General features: G+C 39.2%; 1 protein-coding gene across 4 annotated transcripts in view; it reads right to left on the minus strand.

The window, feature by feature from the left end:
- The window catches only part of LOC131699625 (teneurin-2), an 842004-nt gene that overhangs the window by 4609 nt on the left and 815881 nt on the right, over positions 1 to 21514 (minus strand). For all 4 annotated transcript variants that reach the window (XM_058996766.1, XM_058996767.1, XM_058996765.1 and 1 more), the window contains 12 exons: positions 19829 to 20090; positions 18702 to 18969; positions 16392 to 16535; positions 15531 to 15780; positions 13615 to 13635; positions 13283 to 13515; positions 9271 to 9425; positions 6879 to 7753; positions 5858 to 6033; positions 3314 to 3549; positions 2482 to 2778; positions 149 to 1763 (listed from right to left, as the gene is read on the minus strand). In XM_058996766.1, coding sequence (XP_058852749.1) covers positions 149 to 1763; positions 2482 to 2778; positions 3314 to 3549; positions 5858 to 6033; positions 6879 to 7753; positions 9271 to 9425; positions 13283 to 13515; positions 13615 to 13635; positions 15531 to 15780; positions 16392 to 16535; positions 18702 to 18969; positions 19829 to 20090 — 4532 coding nt within the window. The remainder of the gene's footprint in view (positions 1 to 148; positions 1764 to 2481; positions 2779 to 3313; positions 3550 to 5857; positions 6034 to 6878; positions 7754 to 9270; positions 9426 to 13282; positions 13516 to 13614; positions 13636 to 15530; positions 15781 to 16391; positions 16536 to 18701; positions 18970 to 19828; positions 20091 to 21514) is intronic.

The raw sequence follows: 21514 nt of genomic DNA on the forward strand, positions 1-21514 counted from the left end.
AAGAACATCATTTTGTACTAGACAGTGTTTTCTTTTTTTTTAAATGCAGTAAACAGGTTAGAGTGTAAGAGTTATTTGTTAATTTTGTGTTAACTCTAAGGAGTGAAGAGTAGTTTCAATCATTAAAATAAAAATAAAGATGTCTTACCTGTGACATAATTCTTCAAGTCCAAAGTGTCGCTGAGTGGGTTGTTGTTTTTAAACATGTACAAATTGAATGGAGCCGGTTCTTTGCCAATCTTCTGCCACATGCCGTAATCCGGAGCCGTCCATCGGCCAGCCAGGACATCATAATCTCTCTGCATGAAGTGAACTAGCTTGGTGAGGGGGTCGTATAGGCCTCCGTGGAAGCCCACGACGAGCTGGAAATCCAGGTTGGAGTCGTGATATATCTCCCCGTAGGCAGTGTACTGCAGCAACTTGATCATGAGCCCGTTGCTGCTGAAGACAGCCAGCGGGGTTCCAGTATTGTCTGAGGCAATGTAATACTCTTCCCCGCTGCTGATCTCCATTGCAAACAGGTGGCCTTGCAGATCATAGTACAGGGAGGTAATTTCTGAGCTGGAGTGGTTGTAAACGTGGGTCACCCTGGCTGGGTTGTTGAGATCGGCATAGAAAAACTGAATGTGTTGGCCCAGGTTGTTCTTGCTGGAGACCCTCCTTGCTAGTCCATCGTAGCGATACTGGACATTCCATCCACTGCTTTTGCTGTAGGCCCTAACCAGCAGACCTTTGGAGTTGTACTCAAATATATCTGACCCACGTTGACACAGGACACCGTCTTCATCCAGCTTGTACTGAACATCTCCCAAACGTGTGATCCGGTCCCTCAGGTCATAGCGAAGGGGCATCAATCGGGCACTGTTGCCAGGGTTCAGGAGATGCAGGTTCCCATTCAGGTCGTAACTGTAGCGCCATGTTGGCCAGTCATTTACTTTGACGGCATTAAGTTGTCCATCTCCATCATACTCATATGTGTATTTTGTTGTGTTGGCGTATGGGCCAAGTTTGAGCTCTCTTTTAGTTACCCTTCCCATGCTGTCATACTGAACAGTCATCCAATACATCAGCGAACGGAATATCTCGTACTGGACTTCTTTGATGCGCCCATGGGTGTCGAAGTGTTTGCTGAGCGTCATGACTGCAGTAGTGATGATCTGATTGATGTCATAGTAGATGACTCCAAACTTACCAAAATGTTCCACCTTGCCAGAAATCTCATCGTAGCGGTAAAGGTCAACTGGGAGAGGGGTCTCACTGATAACTGGCTTCATGCTGGCGATGCGGAAGCTGTTATCGTGGTAGGTGTAGTCAAACCTTGCATTCACCATGCCTTCCTCTGAAAACCTATAGATCTGCTTGTCTATCAAAGGACCAATTTTCCTGTAACGGATGGTGCAGGAGAAGCCACCACTCTGCAGGTTGACCATTTTAAGGACTCCGGTGGTTTCATCGTAGCCAAAGGTGACCACAGTGCTGTCGTACAAGACTTCGGACAGTTTGGACAGCTTGCCGTACTTGTAAAACACCTTGCGTCCAGTTCCCAAGAACAATGTGTCTAGGAGTCTGCCGTCCTCGCTAAAGTCATGAATGACGGAGGCGTTGCTTTCCGGGGGGTTGTAGATGTTTCTGATGTAGCCGATGGAGGTGTGAGTGGACATGGTGTGCCGAGCCACACTGGGCATGGTGACAGCAGTGACCCGGGTCGAGGCATCAAACTCAAAGATGTACTGCCGCTGGCTCTGCAGAAGTAGCACCATGGACTGCAAGCAGAAAAAAAGAAAAAACATGCACAATCAGAATCAGTTCTTCCAAAATAAGTCATCTCATTTACTCCTTTTCTACATTGGTTTTTTAGGGGCTCATGTAATATAAACATCAAAAAAGGAACAAGCCTAACCATCACAGTTTCAGTAAAGCCAGTTTGCATTGCATGGGTTGGAAGGCAAATTCAAACCTGCATACAATTTTTTTTTTTTTTAATTTCATTTTAGTCGCAAATTGTTTTTCTTTTATCATTTTCTCCCCAATTTGGAATAGCCAATTATTTTTAGGTTGGGGAGTGGTGAAGATGAACACACGCTGTCCTCCGAAGCATGTGCCGTCAGCCGACCGCTTCTTTTACACACTGCAGGCCCACACGCAGCCACCTCAGAGCTACAGTGTTGGAGGACAACGCAGCTCTGGGCAGCTTACAGGCAAGCCCACAGGTGCCCAGCCAGACCACAGGGGTTGCTGTTGCGCAGTGAGCCGAGGACACCCAGACCGACCTAAGCCCTCCCCCCACCGGCCGGCGCTCTGCCAATTGTGCCAATTGTGACACACACATTATTTCTCAGAGGGAGTGCCAGCCCTTTCTAATTCATATAAGAACAATACCAGATACACTTCAAATCACTGATGAAGGCACTTCTGTATACTTTTGTATACTAGTTTCTGCTTTTACCTTTACAGTACATGGCTAATGCCTGCTAGGCTCACCTTTTCCAGGTAAGAGTAGCTCCATATCTTGCCATCCACGAAGGAGCGGGACACAATCCTGCCGTGGCTGTCGTACTCTGTTCTCTCGCTCATTGCCCCTCGCTGCAGACCCACGAGCTGCCCGCTGGCGGAGTAGGACACGTTAACGGGAGCGAGACCACTGCTGGGGAGCCATAAGGACGGACGGCCTTGCTGGTCATAAACAATCCTCAGGGTGAACTTGCGGTGGTCGTCATAAATCTTCTCTGTGCGGGTGTTTCGGTCAAAGTCGATGGACAGCAAGTTTCTTCCATGTGCCTGTTTGAAAAAAGAAAAGAAAAAAACATCTATTATATTCAATTGAAATAGACAATACATACAGTAGGAGAGATTTCTGTAGTCCGTGAAGGTCTCTGAAATAAGTCCAAAATAATATATGCACCCCCACTTTGCCAACTAATTAACATGTTTAGTGATATTAAATAAACTTAGCATATTTTGGTAAACTTTTTAACTAGAGGTGTTTCTCAACAGCATATTGTATCAGTCCTGGGGGGTAGCCACAATACAACTGTGTGACTAATTTTAGGGGTGATGAGGCCTGGTCCGCAGATTAAATCCCCAGCCAGCTGGAAGAGTTAATTGGACCTGCGTGATTGTGTGTTGGGAGAGGGTAGGCTTGCTAAATGAATCCCTGCAGTCACCTATGTTTTCACTCTAGTGCCAGCACGCATTTGGGGCTGGCTGGGTCAAGGCATAAGTAATTAAGGGGTGGTGATAGGAGAATAAATAACAGAGTGAGGATGGACTGCAATGGAGTCCATTTTGAAATCCACACTGTCTTGGTACTTACCCTGAGTTTTCTCCCAAACACAGTGACCTTCCCTTTAATTTGCTCCTTCCTCAGGCGCCACTCAATGGAGTTCAACCCGTTCTCCATGGGCAGGGTGATGTTGCGCAGCCCGATGGTCGGGCTCACGGTGCCAGCCAGAATATGAGGCTCAGTGTGGAAGCTGATACCCATCCCATTCGCATACATCACCCGCAGTGTGCCATTGTTACACAGCTGGTAGCTGTTTCTTACTTGATCTGGAAAAATGAAGATATTAGAGTAACACATATGTTAGTAACAAAAATAGCCTTAACCAGTCATCAGTATCATGACTTATATCCATCACACGTACATGCAGGGGTTAATTTGTAAACAAAAAGGTGTTGGATCATATAATTAAGGAGAGGGCTAGCATTTTTGTTTCTAGACCGAATGTAATGATCTTGATTTACAGTAGCTCCCGTATATGCTTCAAGTTCTCATCTGCTTGTGGATGAGGGTTTCATGCCTTATTGTTGGTGTCGGGAGCTGCCTGCCCACCTCTGTCTAGCCATGTTTTAACATAGCGACTAATCTGATGAATAGGAGTGGTGACACTTGTTGTTAAGAACGCTTGCCGTTTTACCATTTGGGGTGCAAGTAAAAACAAGTAATTTTCTTACTCATGTACATCCTAAAATATATTGTTACAGTACACCTTTATCAGTTAATGAATGGAACAGGAAAGCGTTTTATTTTTTTATTTTTATTGTATGTGTATAGTTTTCTTTTTTCATACGAGTCATCATTTGAAAACTGTTTCATTCTCACCTGTCAGCCAAAAAGGAACCGGATCTGGGATCCGGTGCGATCGACAAATGAACCCCCGTGTACATGTAACAATGTAAGTGTGACAGACAGACAGGGTCCTTTATAAATCACCATACTCCAATACTCTCAATAACTTGAACAAAAGAATGTCCTAATAAAGTGTCATCAAATTTGTAAAATATCTAGAAATATGTAAATATTTAAGATATTGTAAGATGGACATACACCTCCTTATATCCCCATATGCAAAATCTCAATAACGTGTGTTAAAGAATATCCCAATCAAGTTCTATTACATCCGAATAAATGTTTCTCTTGACTTATGTAAAAGTGTGACGCACATATATACAAAAAAGAGATACAAGTCTTTTCACAACTTCTTAAAACTAGCTGTTAATTAACAGACAGCCTTTTAAATTCACTAATAAAACCAAATAATAAATCAACTTAGTGGATAACATGATATTCCTGACAATTGTTAGACATTCACAACCAAGATGTATTGCACAATGTAACCTAGTGAAGCAACATATTGTGTGTGTGCATATATATCTTGCTATGTTGTTCCAGGCAAATGTCAGATTTCATGTGAAAATAACACGTTCCTGTTTCTCCCCAATTTTTTAATTTGAAGTTAAATACTGATTTATAAGCATCTACCTCAGAGGTACTCTGTAGAAGTTCAAACAATATCCCATTACTGGTGGCATTAAAAGGTAGTCAAATAGCCTTTTTCATATTGCTAGACATGTTTAAACATTTTATTCTCCAAGCTCAAATAATTTCCAATAGAACTCTGAATTTACTCTGCTGTCACAAAACCAAAATGCTTGGGGACTAATATAATAACTCTTCTTCATTTTGTATACAGTGAAATAAGCTTTTGGCCAGTAACATTGACAAACGATAGCTTTTTAAAATGAAGTTTCAACATAATATTGTACCTTTTGTTCTTTAGCAAAATCAAATAAATATGGAATAATCAAGGGAAAGCATCTTGTTACCAAAGGAGCATTGGGGAACACAAGCCGAAGGTCTTTCATTAAAGACATTGAGAAGGGCTAGACAAATGTTTGTCAAAGAATGTTACTATTTTACTATTACTATGGTACTGGTATAAAATCACAGTATACATTCTGAAGACACATTGAGAACATAAATATACTTCAGTGAATAAAATACAGCCCGGGTATATTTTTTCTAAACTGACCAAAGATTTTAAATAAATGAAGTTAAAATAAATCTATTAAGAGCACAGCTGCTACAAACATTGAGGAATGAAAGTGAAATGAAATATCATTTCATGCTTTCCCTGGTTTCTAATTTCATGGTAAACTAATCACAGTTTGATTAAGATCCAGAATATGTTTGATCTAGGTATACTTATGTTTTGATCTAAGGCAGCAGTGTGGAGTAGTGGTTAGGGCTCTGGACTCTTGGCCAGAGGGTCGTGGGTTCAATCCCAGGTGGGGGACACTGCTGCTGCACCCTTGAGCAAGGTACTTTACCTAGATTGCTCCAGTAAAAATCCAACTGTACAAATGGGTATCTGTATGTAAAACTAATGTGATATCTTGTAACAATTGTAAGTCGCCCTGGATAAGGGTGTCTGCTAAGAAATAAATAATAATATACTTCTGGCAATTTAAAACCTATTTTTTCATTAGGAAATAAAGGAAAAAATAAGGTTTAGCAGTTCAAATGAAGATACAACATACACCATGAAGTTGGCTACTGTGTGTCCTGTTGGTTTACCTTGAACCACGGTGTAAGACGCTTCCACTGAAGAAAGGTTTGTGATAACGGTGACATCGTCGTCCCTGTTGGAGTTCTCAATATCAATATTGATGGATTTCTCCATTTCACGGTGCAGGCTGGTCACCACGCCAGTCGGGTAAGTGACATTGGTCAACCGGCCCTCACTGTCATACCTTGCAAGAAAAGAAACACTTAGTGCTCTTATATACAGTCATATTGACAGTCTGGACGAACATTTAGGCTCATAAATGGAGTCCACAACCAGAGACTCCAGTTAATCTCAATGGTGCTGGGGCAACCCAAAACAATCTTTCTGAAACTGACAATTGATTTAAGTTTGCGCTACCTATTGATAAAACACAATACAAAGCCATTAATTCCTGTCTCTGAGGAGCTGTAGTGGAAATTAGTGGATTTTTAATTGCATTTAAGTCTGCTGACACAGGTAACAGTCATTCATTATTTGGTCTACAGCAAATAAAGTTATACACAGCTTTGGCATGTGTCATTCCAAAACAATCCACAAGATGGCTGTCCTGCTCTGTGTGAGGAACAAATAGCAGAAACTCTCATTTAAAAAAATAAATAAATAAATAAATAAAAATCATTTTAATTCACAAAGTAAATGGAACTGATGAGAAAATGAACTCCAATACTATTTTAAAGATAATTTATTCATATATACACTTCCAATTTCTTGCCTTTAGGCACAGTGACTATAAAATTGGAATTGCTTCAGACTTCCCCCACAACCAATTTCCTTTGGTCACTTAAGCAAAGTATAAAAATAAATTCTGCTCATAATAGCCCTTTATTTCAATTTCTTAATCGAATATCAGACAGACTTATTTGCTACAGGATTACTTAAGTGTTAGCTCACAAATGTGTAAATGCTGTATTTCAGTGGAAGTGTTGTAGACTGGATAAACAAACTAAATAAATCCATTGATGAAGCAATTAGATACTTTCAGACATGCTAGTCGTACCTGCTTTTGCAATAAGATCAAGCATTTCTTACTTGTAAAATGTCGTCCATCCAGTTTCGTCCGATTTAGTGGCCAATAACCCTCTGCTGCCTTCGTAGGTCATCAATGCTAGCTCCAGGTTTTGAAGTGACACAGACTTCAACCCGCCATTGGTGCCAATGCTTAAGGTAACAATCTGGCTGTCTGGCAAAAGTACGAGGCGCAACACACCGGTGGAATCCCTTCGAACCTTTAAGGTATTATTGCAGTTATCCACCACTGCAGTAACATCATTGTTTGGGTTATAGGTAAAATTATACAGGGGCTCGCCAGTGACTAGACTCAGAGTGTGCAGGTGGATCCCATCCTCATTAAAGACGTACATTTCCTGTTCTCTCGGTGAAGCCACTTCGTATTGGTACGCCGAGTTCAGAACTGGCCGATTGCTGTTTACCGCTCTGATCCGGATATTACTCAGGTCTGCAATGTAGAGGGTGCCATCCGGCGACACCGCCAAGGAAGAAGGAGAATTCAAGCTGGCATCGGTGGCGTAGCCGTCGTCGCCGGTAAAGCAGTTACAGTTGATGTCGTTTTTGCAGTCGCAGTCAGAGGCGACCCCGGCCAGCAGAGAGATCTCCCCATTGGTGGTGACCTGACGCACGCGGTTCATCTTCTTCTCGTCTGTTTCGGCGATGTACAGCACCCCGGTGTGGGACATGGCAATGGAAGTAGCAGACTCCAGAGCAGAGTGTATGGCCAGCTTGCTCAGGGAGTAGTCAATGCCAGGGACCTGGCAGTGCATGGGGCGCCCAGCAATGATGCTGACCTGGTGGTTCTCCGTTATGCGTAAAATCACATTGTTCTCTAAGACATAGAGAGAGTTGTCCATGGGGTTGATGGCGAGATCTGTGGGCCATTCTAAGCGTACCTAGAACAAAAAGAAAAACTTATATTGGTATGCAAATATAGTCAAGGCGGCTTGATTGGCTGTATAGTAGTTTCCCTGAATAAAATGGATGAATAATGTATCAATAATTTGATATTCTCTATCATAAAGAAACAAATTTAATTCATTCCTGAAGGCCACTGTTATGCAAAAAAAATAAATAAAATAAACCAAGTTCCCATAATAAGAAGTGACAATAATGTTTCAAGGCATCAATTTATCCCTTCTAAAGTTTACCACTGTATTTTTGCACAGTAATTTTGCATTTTCCCATGGTTATAATATGCATTTACCATAGTTTGCCATGTTTTTTTTTAATATGCTTTACCATACCTCTTTAGGCTTTACAATACTTACCTATTATCTATCATGCTTTCACTATGCTTTATTACACTCTACTGTGGTAAACTAAAATAAGCCAATGGTGAATGTTTTTCCCCCCACAGCATCTCTACAAAATGGACAACTGACTTTCACCTGTATGTCCATCTTAGCCTGTCATGTCCATTTATTTGATGCAACTATTGATGATTAAACGCCTGTCAGTATACAAAGTCCTAAGGGGCAAGTATCATAGCTCAGTATATATGTTAGTGGACACAGTGGATATGTATATCTAATACATGTGCTAATGACCCACAATGCACTTTACTTCCAATGCACAGGCCTTATAAACTTTTCAAATTAACTCCAACACAGAAGATTAGATGGAGCCGTCCTTTAATTGGATTCTGCTCCCTACTGGCTTTTTCCAATGAAAGCAATGGAGGTGGGATGGAAGCAGTACACTCAATTATTCCATTAGACACTTTTCAAGTTTCAAAAGCAAGACTATGAAGCAAAGAAATTAAACAAGATCCTGGGTCTGCATAAAAAAAAACACTGTTTTATTTTCAGAAATGTGAAATTCATAGGCATAAGGAGCCATTTCAGAACTCTGGAGGATGGGACCCAGCACATCTGTTCTAAATAACAGGGAGCCACTGTACTGTGAAAGTTTACACAGATAACCAGGGTTTTTTTGCCAATCAAACTTGCACAATTCCAAAGCATCTACATTAAACTACATGGCACTAGAATATGAATATTAAGTAATAATAATAATAATAATAATAATAATAATAATAATAATAATAATTGGTGTTTTTCTGTTTATCAATTTCTTCTAATCTGTTATATATATATATATATATATATATATATATATATATATATATATACACACAGCCTTCGCTCATAATTATTCTGTACTGTGTGTTTAGCAAACTCCAAACTCCAAACTCTTTGTTACAACTAAGTGGCAACATCAGTTAAATCCAGCAAGCTTACAGTCTTACTTATAAACCAATAATAAACGTGGCTAATATGCAGTGTTTCATTTTTATATGAGAACAACACATCTGGTAAGGGAGTACTGCGTTCCACAGGGGGCTGGAAATAGCAGCACAGCAAAGGCAACAGAAGCCAGAGGTTAATCTGTAAAAGTCTCTAATTCCTACCTGGCTCACGTCCATGCTGGAGTCACAGCTGAGTGGCCGAACAGCAGTCAGGTCGTTGGATCCAAGAAGGGTTGAGATGATTCCATTCTGGTCCACTTTGCGGATCATGGTTGCATCCACAAAATACATTAACCCATTCTTGTCCACAGCTATGCCTGTATGTATTAAATTGAGCATGGTTTTAGGTTTGCATATCAACAAATTATTCACAGTCAACAAGCAATTAAGGACCCTGATTTTTCTTTCCAAGCTACAGAAATCCCCACAACAGCTCAGGAGAAGTGAAGGTCAGTGTGCGTTCTGAGATCCCATGACCAAGCCAGTCACCTTTTTATACCCAGCAGCTCTACTGAAGATGACAGTGATCTGTGGGACTAAGGGCAGCTCTGCAAGTGTCCATTTTGAGCTCAACGGACACTTCAACGTGAACAGCATTTAATAAGACATTTGTAAAATATATAACGAAAATGAATAAATAAAATAATTTTATGAAAATAGCATGTTGCATGTTTTATACCATTAAATATTTTTATTCCCTTCAGAAAAGTAATTTTTGCTTTAGTTACGTTCCTCTACAACCAAGTCTCTTCCAATTATGTTCTGTACTTATTATTGGAAAAGCTGGTGAGAAGATGTGTCAATATAAACAAGAATTCCAATTAGCTTGGATTAAATAGTGTGATCAATGAGAATTTAAGGATACTCAACAAAATGTGTAGCTCAGTTGTATTACTATTTTTTGTTTCATATTTGTTTCATTAAATTAATATTTCAGAATATCATCTATATTGGCAACTAAATTCAGGCTGTTGACTGACATTTCAATGTGACAGCTCACACCACAATGCTCTTTTTTATCTGCTTTATCAGTTTAATGAAAATGAAAATGAAGGTTTGGAAAACCTGAAGTTCATGTTATTAACATGGCAAGAGAAGGGTCTTGCCTGTTTCTCAATATGTGCAAAAGTAACATTGGAGAGAATTATAATTGTGTTTGGAATATCTTGGAAAGGGCAGAATGCAGGTAACTAGGGCTGCATCCTATAAACACACATTAATAAGCAATCTAATAAAACAGCACCTCAGGTAATGCAGAAAATTTGGACCATTTTTCATGCGATAAGAAGCCACCTGCATTAGACATTCATTAACCTTTTCAGCGCCACTGACTAGGAAACTCAAAAAAAAAAACGCCTAGCAGTTTATGGAACCCACAAATAAAAAAATCTGATCATATGGGGTCTGATTTTTATGTTGTCATTCGCTGAACTGAGTAATTTTCAGTAACTAGATTCCCCCCCCCCCCCCCCCCAAGACATTAATAACAGTAGGTATAACCTGTTTTCACACTTTTAAATGTATAGCTAATTCAGACCTTTTAAGTACATTTACAAATGAGAGGAGGCCATTCAGCCAGTCAATGCTCACTCTATTAGATGGTGATCTTAAAACTTTGTCAATTCGGGTCTTGTAGGATCCCAAGTCGTTGAAGTCCTACAGTATAATGGATATGCTATGCACTATCATATTCAAATGTGTGCTGATGGCAGAAACATCATCATAGCATCTTCACGTTCTCTCACATGACCCACCAAAATTTTTTCCCTGAAAATGGATATGAATCAATTTCATACCAAAATGTGTATTTGTATAAGATTATATCCAAATTAAGTATCCAAATCTGCAAATACCTTCATTAGTGTGATGCAAAATGCTACAAGAAACAGCTGTTATATTAACCATGTACAGTTGCAGTTTTATGTTGGTACAACAGGGGGCAGTAACATTCTGTTTGCATGGCACTGAAATGCTTGAGCAGTTGTTACCTTACTGTGAGAATGGGAGTGAGGGTGTCTCTGCACAGGAAGTGAAAAGTTTGCTAGAACTGCTGCAGTCCTGCAAATTGATTCTTACTGTTGCTAGTGCTGACAGCCTTTGTTTAGAAAAAAATAAATTCTGTACAGAACAAATAGTTCTGACAAGCAGACTTGATCATGCCGAGACACAACAGAAGCTTTAATCTTAAGGAACAGAAGGCAGTGAAAGAAAGGGCCTCAATTTAATCTGTCCCCAGTTGAAACCAACGAGTGACAATCTTTGCAGGTTTTGGCAGATTAAGACACCTTACCCTTGGAAAATCCTATTCTGGGAAACTCCATTACCGAGATAAGTAATTCATTGATTCCTTGAGCCAAGAAATTAATAATAATAATAAAAAAGCTTAGGGGTTGAGTGTTCTTTGTGATTGTGAAAGTGTCTATGGCAGGAACATCAAACCATTTAAGTATTAATTGGATAACCTGAGGATTTGTAGCTTGCTCTCTGTGATTTTTCCCTGTCTTAGTATCTCGGTGATGGAGCAAAACTGCTCCTAGGTCCTTTTTTATTACTGCTGCTGCTATTTAAATCAAATAGCTCTTGTGCGATTAACAAACTGGGGGTAATACTTCAAGTGTGAATTCAAAAGTAGATGCATAAGAAGCCAAATATTATTTAGTGAATTTTAAAGACGTAATCATTCATTTATGTGATATTCTACTCAATCATATTCCCACTCAAATTCATTTCCAACTCCCACTGAATGTTCCAGCCAACACATTTGATAATAAAGCATTAGTTTGCTAGGGCTTTGCAACACCCAAAAAAGTGTCGTAATAACACAAAATGCTCCAGTGCATTCTTTAAGTCTCGACAATGGATTATACATTAAATGTTAGTCCTATCAAGATAATAGTTTTCCTGTCCAAATGTAGACACTTCAAGACAAACTTTTGCAAAATCTAGATATCGACATAGATATGGGGTCAATTTTTAGGATTTTCCATAGAAACCAAAACAGAATGAAAATAGGCTGTTTTTCCTATCAAGGCTCATCACACCAGTTTCCCCTGCTACTAAGGGGTTAGTGTCTGGGAGTATAGCACATTACTGTAATCTGATTACATTTTTCAGTAACTTGTAACTGTAATGGTTCCTTTTTCATACAGGCAACTACATATGGTAATGTAAAAAATGATGTACCGGTAGTTAATTGTAGTCGCATTTTAAAAAGGGACTATGGCTAATGCATAACATGGAAATCAAAAAAGCGCTTCAACACTGCAAGTCACATGAATGCACTTTTCATATCATCATGCTAGAAAATGGCATCAAAGAAAGGAACGAATGGGTTCGATATCTGAAACTTCAAAGAATATTAAAAAGCAAAATGTAAACTGTGCCTGGGTAACTATTTGTAACTGTAACAAGTTACCCTTTTCTTCAAAGTAACACATTACTATAACTAGTTACAATTTTGTTCAAGTAACTTCCAAGTAACTGTAACAGATTACATTTTAAAATGAACTTCCCCTTCATTGATAATAGGACAGAATTATTTGTTGTAATGTTCCTGGTGTCTTAGATGCTACTACTTAAACAGATAGGCTATTCCATTGATTTAAAACTCACTGTGTAAAAAAGGGCTTCTTACCATCTGTTCCAAACTTGTACTCGGCATCCATTTATGCCCTCTGGTCCAAGTAGCAGTTACTTCGGTTAATTTGTTTATACTATTAATATTTTATAAATTTCAATTACGTCCCCTCTTTCCTGTCTAGGCTGAAGCGATTAAATTATTTTAACCTGTTCTCCTAGCCCATGCTTTATGAGTCCTGGGATCAACCTTGTTCTCTCTACCTTTTCAAATGCAATAATGTCATTTTTGTAGCGGGTTTACCAAGTTGAACACAGTATAGCATAACTTCCCTTGACTTCTAGTCCACACGTTTGGCAATGTAACCTAACATTATATTTTAATTGCCTCCTCACATTGGCAAGACTCTTTTAAAGAGGAGTCCGCCATAATAACCCCAAGACACTTTTTTAAATTTTCCTTATTATTTTTTAAATTTTATATATTTTTTTACGTCAACCACAAGACAAAAACAGGCCCTGGGTATTATGCCTCTCCTTCACAGCCTGGCCACAACACACAAAATGTGAGCAGGTTTCAGCACTTTTCAATTCCTACCTCTGGGGCTCATGAGTGTGGCCTCGACTGCTTTCCCTCCATCCCCACAGCGGGCCTCGTCAAAGGGCAGACACTGCTCCCCTGTCCCTGCCACCACCTCAGAGTTTTCTGACAGCTGTTTGCTGCCCATAAGCGACTTCATGCGGTAAATGCGCCGGCTGTTGGTGTCTGAAACATACAGTGCTCCTGTAACTGGGTCCACAGCCAAGAAATATTTATGAGCTGGGTTGTTGCTGTAACACAAAAAGACAAGAAAAGCCAGGATGAAATTGGGAAATTATTCATGGACATTTAAAGTGGTAGTAAATGAGCTTTAGTTTTAGTCTGCTTACCTGTGTGTAAAATCTTTGTTTCTTTAGAAAAACAAAAAGACGAGAGAGAAAAAGAAACAAAGTTGTTTTGTAATTAGTAAAAACGAATACAAAATATAAGTTAAAATAATACCATTTACAAATTCAACTCTACTTTAACTGTGTTTAATTTTGTTAATTTAATGAAAGATGAATATGAGTTGGTTTTGAGACGTACAGAAATACTTTATAGACCACCAAACACGCTTTACGTGTGGCATGAGCCATATTTGTACCCAGGCGTCCAGAAGTGAAAACCATGAGAGGCTAGTAAAGAAGCTTACTGCATCACTCAGTCTAGAATCTGGTACATTTTTTAGAATTGAGTCCCATGGTCCTGAGGCCTTGTAGCTCAATCATTTTTAGGGGAACAGCAGTGACAGAATGAAAAACAACCTTCAGTGAGTAATCTGGGGTGGTATAGACTGACAGTTTCTCTTGCTAAAGGCCATTCTCTACATTGTCTGTGAGTGGTACAATTTTACATGCTAGTGGGGAGCCAGTGGAGCTTGGCTAAAGCAGGGGAAATATGTGACCTTATTTACTTTAATAAAACTTCTAGGCTGAGTTTTGAACAAGCAGCCTAAAAGGGCTAACCTCCACAGAAAGAGCAGCTTATGTGAAGCAACTCCACAACAGGGAGAGAATGAGCTAAAACAGCCACAGGCTTCCTTAAGGTCAGAATATGTCTCCAAACAGCAGTCAGCTGCAGAAGAGTATATAAGGAGAAAGGCCAACAGTCAAAAAAGGTTACATTATTTTAGGAAGTTGTAGCCACTCTACTGCAAAATAGTGTGAGAAGAGTTTGCATTCTGCTTGAAACAGGCTTTAAGGTTTAAAGAGAGAAAATGTCTGTTTGATGTTAATAATAATGATATTAATACGAATATATGGAATAATGTACACCCAACTGTATATAATAAGACTCCTCATAATTGAAATCTGGATGTCATTTTGATCTGTTGATTTTGCAGGTTGGTTTGTGTAGCCGTTCTCAGGTGAATGCGTTTGTGTGAAGTCATTCATTTACAGGGGTTGCACAACAACTGGAAATAATACAGCTGTAAAGCCTGAAGCTTACAGAGGTGTAAACTTTACCACAAACACTACTAGTAATACATAAACAAATAGAGAATTCCTTTTTCCGACACGCACTTTGATCTGGGGAACAATCTCAAAAGTTATTATAGCTTCCATCAGCTTGCCTGCCTAAAACTCATTCTTTGTGATTTGCTCCTAATCCGCTGTATTCACTGATTGTATTGTGTGCATGGTAGAACAGCTTTGAAGCTAGGTGTGAATGGGAAGGCCTCTCCTGCAGAGTTTCAGAACCAACCAAATCAAGATGGTCCTTCTCTCCTGCAGTGTACACAATACATTGGGTTTTTTTTTGTTCTTCTTGTGTCTGGTCAAAGACCAGTTGTGACATGACTACTTTTGGATGTTCAAATAAATAAACAACAAAGGAAGGTTTTGTATGTTTCACTTGAGAAAAAAAACAAAAAAAACATATACAAATACATAGCATTTTGTGTAACTAATGTCAAGGTGTTTCTGATATATATATTTTTAATTATGTCTTAATCCTAACAATCTAGGTGATACAAAACATTTAGCCATAGTTGTATAAACGTAATACTATATAAACGTTTGCAGAGTGCTGTGTTTATTTCACTCATAAGGATAAACAACCCACATGCCTTCTTCAGGGGCTTGTTGCTTATTCGACCTTCCTCATTCGTGGAATACCTGAATGTTCAAGGACTATCCTATATTGCTGTATTAAAATGACCCAGATAATATTTTTAAACAAAGCTTAATTTAAGGGCCGCTAAACGAGTTAATTCTTCTTTGGGGATATTTGTAAGACAACAGTTATAATAACACTCTGGCTTTACCTGAGCTCCAGGATACTGGTCGTGTTCATGGAAGGAAACACCCTCCTCACGAAGTTGAGATCCCCGATGTAGAGACTGCCGTCAATGCCGGCTGCAAGCGCCACAGGGGCGAGGAGCTTGTTCCCATCAGCAAGGCCGCTGCAGCTGGGGCAGGTGATGCTGCGTCGACGGCCATTACCCATGATGCTGCTGATCACTGCAGGCTGCTGGGTAAGAAACAGATTCTCCCCGTTTCCTTTGTGAAGAATACCTGGCGAAGGGGGAGGGGGAGTGTCAAAACACAAATCAACTAACTTTCAGGATTCAGGTGCAAAAAATATGAGTATACCATTAATGAGTTTCCAGGCATGTGGTATGTCAGAGTAATTTAAACTGATATAACACGTTGCTGAATGACAAATCCTATTGGTTTTCTGGTATTTTCTTTACATTTTGTAACCTTAATAAGGCACCTGTTTCCAGTGCTAACTGAAGTGTAACCTAATAAGAACTGATGTGTTGAATGCACTCGAGACAGCTTCTGTTAAAACTTCTCAAAAAAAAAAAAAAAGAGTAACTTACCACCACTATGTGGTTTCAACCTTACACTTTTTGTTCAAGTTCAATTTGCTTTCAATACTGTCATATAAGATAGCAATTAATTTTGAGTCTTGCGACTCAGGAGAACTTTCCACAGGCCTTCAGCTGATAACTACTATTTTTTTACACTATCAGATCGTCAGTACTGCTCATAACCTTTTCTTTCTTAAACTTTTTTTGTATAATTTTATTTTAACAGTAAACAAAATATGTATTATTATGTAAATGGTGACTGTTGTATTTTTTCAGTATGGGGTGGGTCAAATGAAGTAAGAAACCTACCACTTCTGACGTTTAGGACGTGGTGTTTATCTATAGACCACCCTCCGAGGTTTGAGGGGTCCAGTTCATATCCCTGAAGAACTGCTGTTCTCTTCTCCCATAGAATCAGACTGGGGCAGGTCTCATACTCAAAGCCAACAGACACTGGAAAACACAGAGAGAGGAGATGTCACGTAAGAATCGGTACTCAAACTGTTTACACCAGCGCTCTGAAATAAAGTAACCATGGCCTTGATTTTCCAATTTCCTTTATCAATTATTCATGTTATATTCATTAAAGATGGAAAATATAAACAGGTATAACAAAAAGAAAGTGGGATTATAACCTCATTTTGAATAAAATTGATTTGCACATTCCTATAATCACTCTGAATAAGTCATGCCTTATCATTAAGGTTACGATTTTGTCGCGGAAATTGTCAATTCGAATCAAGTCCGTGAAATCTTGGAAATGGATGTAAAAACCCATTTGATTAGGTGCTTCCTTTATTTCTATAAAAAATGCAGCATGTCATGCACTGAAAATACAAATCTGCGAGTAAAGTGTATAAATTGTTTGGTTGTGTCTGCACACAGCCTTTACGTGCAGCGATGTAGGTCAGCGAATGAGATTTGTATCTTAGCTGAGCTAGCAAGCATGCACATGAGTAGAGCTGAAGTTTATGGGGTGAAGCTACAGAAGAGGGAGCAAAATGGGAAATATTACTGCCAAGAAGTAATAAGTGAAAAATATCCAAAGGGGACATTTCATGAAAGTGGTGGCATGATGTTTGTACAGCATGTAATGTTCCTACAAGCTGTGACAAACAGTGTGAAAGAGCTTTATAAAAAATGGAAGCTACAAGCCGTTGAATCTGCAGTAGGAAATGGTGAGTGAGCTGTTTTCTGTAAAAGCAGAAGAACAAATGCATTGCAAAACAGAAGTTTATTGATTACAGAGGCTTTCTTTACAACATGCTGTTTCAGAATCGTGGAAAAGTCTAACTATAAGTTTTGTACTCTAAAGTAACATTTAAACTTGTCAGTAGTAAAAACCAATAGTCTTTGTATTATTGGTTTTGGTGTACTATTTAAAAGCTCTTGTGTATGTTGATGTAGCTAACATTATTTGATGACCTTTACATGATTTTTTTTTTTTTTTTTTTGCCTCACTTCACCCATGAAATGTACTAAAAATTACTGTGCCAAAATCGTAGCCTTACTTATCATTACAGAACTCTTTCTCCCATCCTTGCTAAACCTAAGCGGTTGCTGTAAGGCAAACTAACCCACAGCCTATTTTCCTCCTTTGCTCGTGTCCGCATCAAGGCCAACACAGAGCTTCATTTATAGTCCCAAACCAAGAAAGGCAACACACTTGTGGTGCCATTTTAAATCATAATAAAATGAAACTGCAATGTCTAAACAGCATCTCCCTTGACTGTGACATTACCCCTTGCCTGGCTACATGCAGCTTGAAAACATTCAAAATGCATCTTACAAGGAACCGTGGAGGAATACAGCTGCGTGATAGACACCATCTGTTTTAAAATAAAATGATAACTCTCTATTGCATGAGTTATGATTTGCGACAGAAATGACTAAATGCTTTTGCGCTACTGCGGATGCCATATGGTCATGAAAAGAATTTTGCTATCACTTTCTAACATTAGTTACCTAATTTATACCTTGTAGGGGCAAAACAAATAATGCTAATGAACATTGTACTGTCAGCGGCAGTGTACTTGGTAAAACTGTGACTCTGTTAGTCATTTTGCACCTCCACTAATCACCTGAAAGACCTACACTTTGAATCCTGCCACTGTATCTATCACATCTGGGGGGTGCCAAGACATTTGAGAAAACCATCCAGCTTCCCCTTCTGTCCTTCATTTGCTCAGCACTACGGGATCGAAAGAAATAGCTTTCTCTAAGCCAATTTTGAAAAGAACCAGAGTGACAGAGATAAAGATGCCTACAGCTACACAAAATAGACTTACAGATTGCTCATTTCTTCGCACTGTGTGAACTTCAAAAGACAGGATACAACAGAATTGGAGGTTTAAAGTATTTACATTAACATAAAACAGAGCTTTTAGACATGATCCTGATAATGATACAAAGCAGCTGGGGCTCCAACAGATTATTTGAGAGAAGAGTAGATTTTTCTTCCCCACATATAACTCATCTTTTTCAGCAGAGTACTCAAAAAACATATTCTGTTTGCTATTTCCTTAAACAAAACACCTGAAGACAACTTAACAAAATAGGTCTGTTATTTTTGTTTTGTTTTATTCAGATAGAATATCACTGAAAATCCAAGAAACTAACCGACAGCCTCTGAAAGCCCATAGACCCTCTGGCCATATGCATCAGTTTTGTCCCAGATGAAGGTGTAAGCCAGGTTTGGGGAGGCATGGAACCACTTCTGGAATAGATGCCCTTCTACTGCCACCATCATATGGACCTTGATCAGGTTGAGAGGTACCAGTGTCTGGGTCATGGTGATCTTCAGAAGGGACTTGTACCCTGAGGTGCGGGAACTGAGATAACAAAGCTTGAGGCTGGTGCTGGGGATCTCAATGCATTCGTGAAGGACCTACATTAGAGAAGGAAACAGTGTTATAATGGAGCGGTGACACAGCAAATCAGGTGCACCTGTTGAGATATAAGGAGAAGGAGGTCATTAAGTGGCCACTGTTCATGGTGTAAACCCCTCCAGTTAGCTCAATACATGCATTCAATGTTTGGTCAATGCAGATCTTCCACAGCGACCTGTCCTTTCTCACCACACAAAGACCTACTTGTCCCGATAGCTGTCCTCTGGGATAGTGGAATCATAAAATGATTCTGTTTTTGTAGTTTTATTACTGAGCTTCATCAGCAATGTATAGGTAACAAGGTCTCCTCATCACACAGATGTTTAATCCCAATTAATGAGCCTGAACTTCAGTTTGGTCGACCAATACGATTGTTTTAGAACCTAGAATAACAGAATATTTTCCCTGGTTCTGAAGGCAAATGGAAAACTTAAGCTCAAGGTCTAAGATCAACAGAGAAAATGACAAAGGAACAGGATTAGTGTCTGCAGAAGCACTCTGAGCAATGAAGCTCCTAAGGGAGGAATGTGCAGACAAGATATAAAAAAAACTGGACACATTTATAAACAGAACATTTCAAAAGATGTCCATATTCATATTGGAAACCCAATTGTGCTTGGCAATTAAAAAAAAAATTAAGCAACAGTTATAGCTTGATATCCGACAGATCAATAGTAATAAACAAGATTACATTTGGATATTTACTGAGAACATTTTTATTTTATCATACTGGATCACACTGAATAGCATAGCAGTACTGCCTGTGTTGAACTGAAGGCACAGCAAAAAGGTTTGTTTTTACACTGGATGTCTGATTGAGAGCCGGCCACAGCCCTAGATTGTCTTTGAGTCTCTAACCTGAGTCTCTGGAACAATGGGGTTCTGCCCAGGCGTGGAGCTGAAGAATGAGGAGAGCGGTGAGGAGATGACAATGGGATCCGGGCGCACAAAGCCGCTCAGATCACAGCTCGGGATGGAGTTCTCCTCGGTCTTCATCACCATGGTGTCCATGGCGTAGAAACTGCTCCAGGGCAGCCACACTGTGCGCTCCTGACTCAGGAAGGGAGCACGCTCGAAGTGCAGGGTCAGAGAGGCACCTCCGTTAGCAATCAGATCAAACCTGGAGACACCGGATATACAGGTGAGCCTGCTAATCAATGCACTCATTGAACTGAATAATATTGACCGGAATACAGGCTTATAGTGGAAAACTGACAGTGGGCAATAATTCCCAAATTATCAGGCTATTGTGTACCAGGAGGTCCTTTAGTCATAGGGAACGGTTTATCACTGTAAGGTGAAAACTGCTGTCAATATCTTTAAAAAAAAAAAAAAATTTTACCTGTGATAAAAATACTACATTCTATATATCATATTCCTTCGAATTTAAGACACACTTTTTAAACCAATTTTTACTTCTAAAAAATGTCCTGCTTTTTAAATTTGAGTATAGTGTGCATTAAAATCGCCAACAAAAGATGTGAATACCCGAGTACACAAACAGCAACATGGCTAGCTGCCAAGAAAAGACGAACAAAAAGTCACTGCCTGATCCCCAGTCATCATGACATACAGGCAGCCATTTTCAAAGAAGCATCATTAGCTTCCTGAGGAATTCGAAGAGACGCTTTTACAATTTCAAAGTTTCGTTATTAGGCTCAGTTCTAACAAACAGTACCAGCTTAAACAGATCGAAAATGCTGATCAGAACCCCATATTTTTAGACATGCCAAGCAATACCACAGTTCACAAAAAAGGAGAAAAACAGGTGCGAGCAATCACGACTGGAAATGAGAAACAGCACATAACTGTAATCTTTGTGTGTAAGCAGACGGCCGCAAGCTGCTTCTATTCGTCGTTTTCTTATGAGCATAACTGAGGTTGTAGCTTCGTAAATACAGCTTGCTATTTTATTTTTTCCACAAATTTTCTTAAGACACAGTTTTCAACTGACACTACATTGTATTCTGTATTTGGAGTCCTGCCTTCTAAAATCAGAAGTGATTTTCAAAAACAATTAGTGCTGGAATAGATAAGTGTGGAAAATGATGATCTAAGCAGGAAGAACAACTGTACAGAACACATATAATAAAATATTAAGAAAGTAATACATTTTATATTATGAAAATGTAGGTGACATCCATTTAAAGCTAGCTAAACACTAACTATTGTATTCCACCGGGTACTGGGCATACAAATACATTCTACAATTATACACTTATCATGCCTAATGTTGGGTTTAAGAGTCTTAAATTGGTAATTAACTGCTAGTGATTGTTAGACATTATTGCATTACTGCATAAACCACCATTAAATCTGACAGTTTTAAATTTAAGGCCAGCCTGGGATTGTTTCATACAAACCAAGGAAACAGCACAAAAATAATTGAATGAATCTTTTTTCCCCCAGTACTAATGTATTTAAGACATTTTGGTTTGTTAAAGAAACTATATATATACACACAGTCTAACTTCATTATAACAAACCCTTCTTATAATAATCCAAGCAGCAAGAACGGTTTTTTTAAATGGAAATTAGCCCTAT

This window comes from Acipenser ruthenus, chromosome 23, assembly GCF_902713425.1.
Source record: "Acipenser ruthenus chromosome 23, fAciRut3.2 maternal haplotype, whole genome shotgun sequence".
Taxonomy (NCBI): Eukaryota; Metazoa; Chordata; class Actinopteri; order Acipenseriformes; family Acipenseridae; genus Acipenser; species Acipenser ruthenus.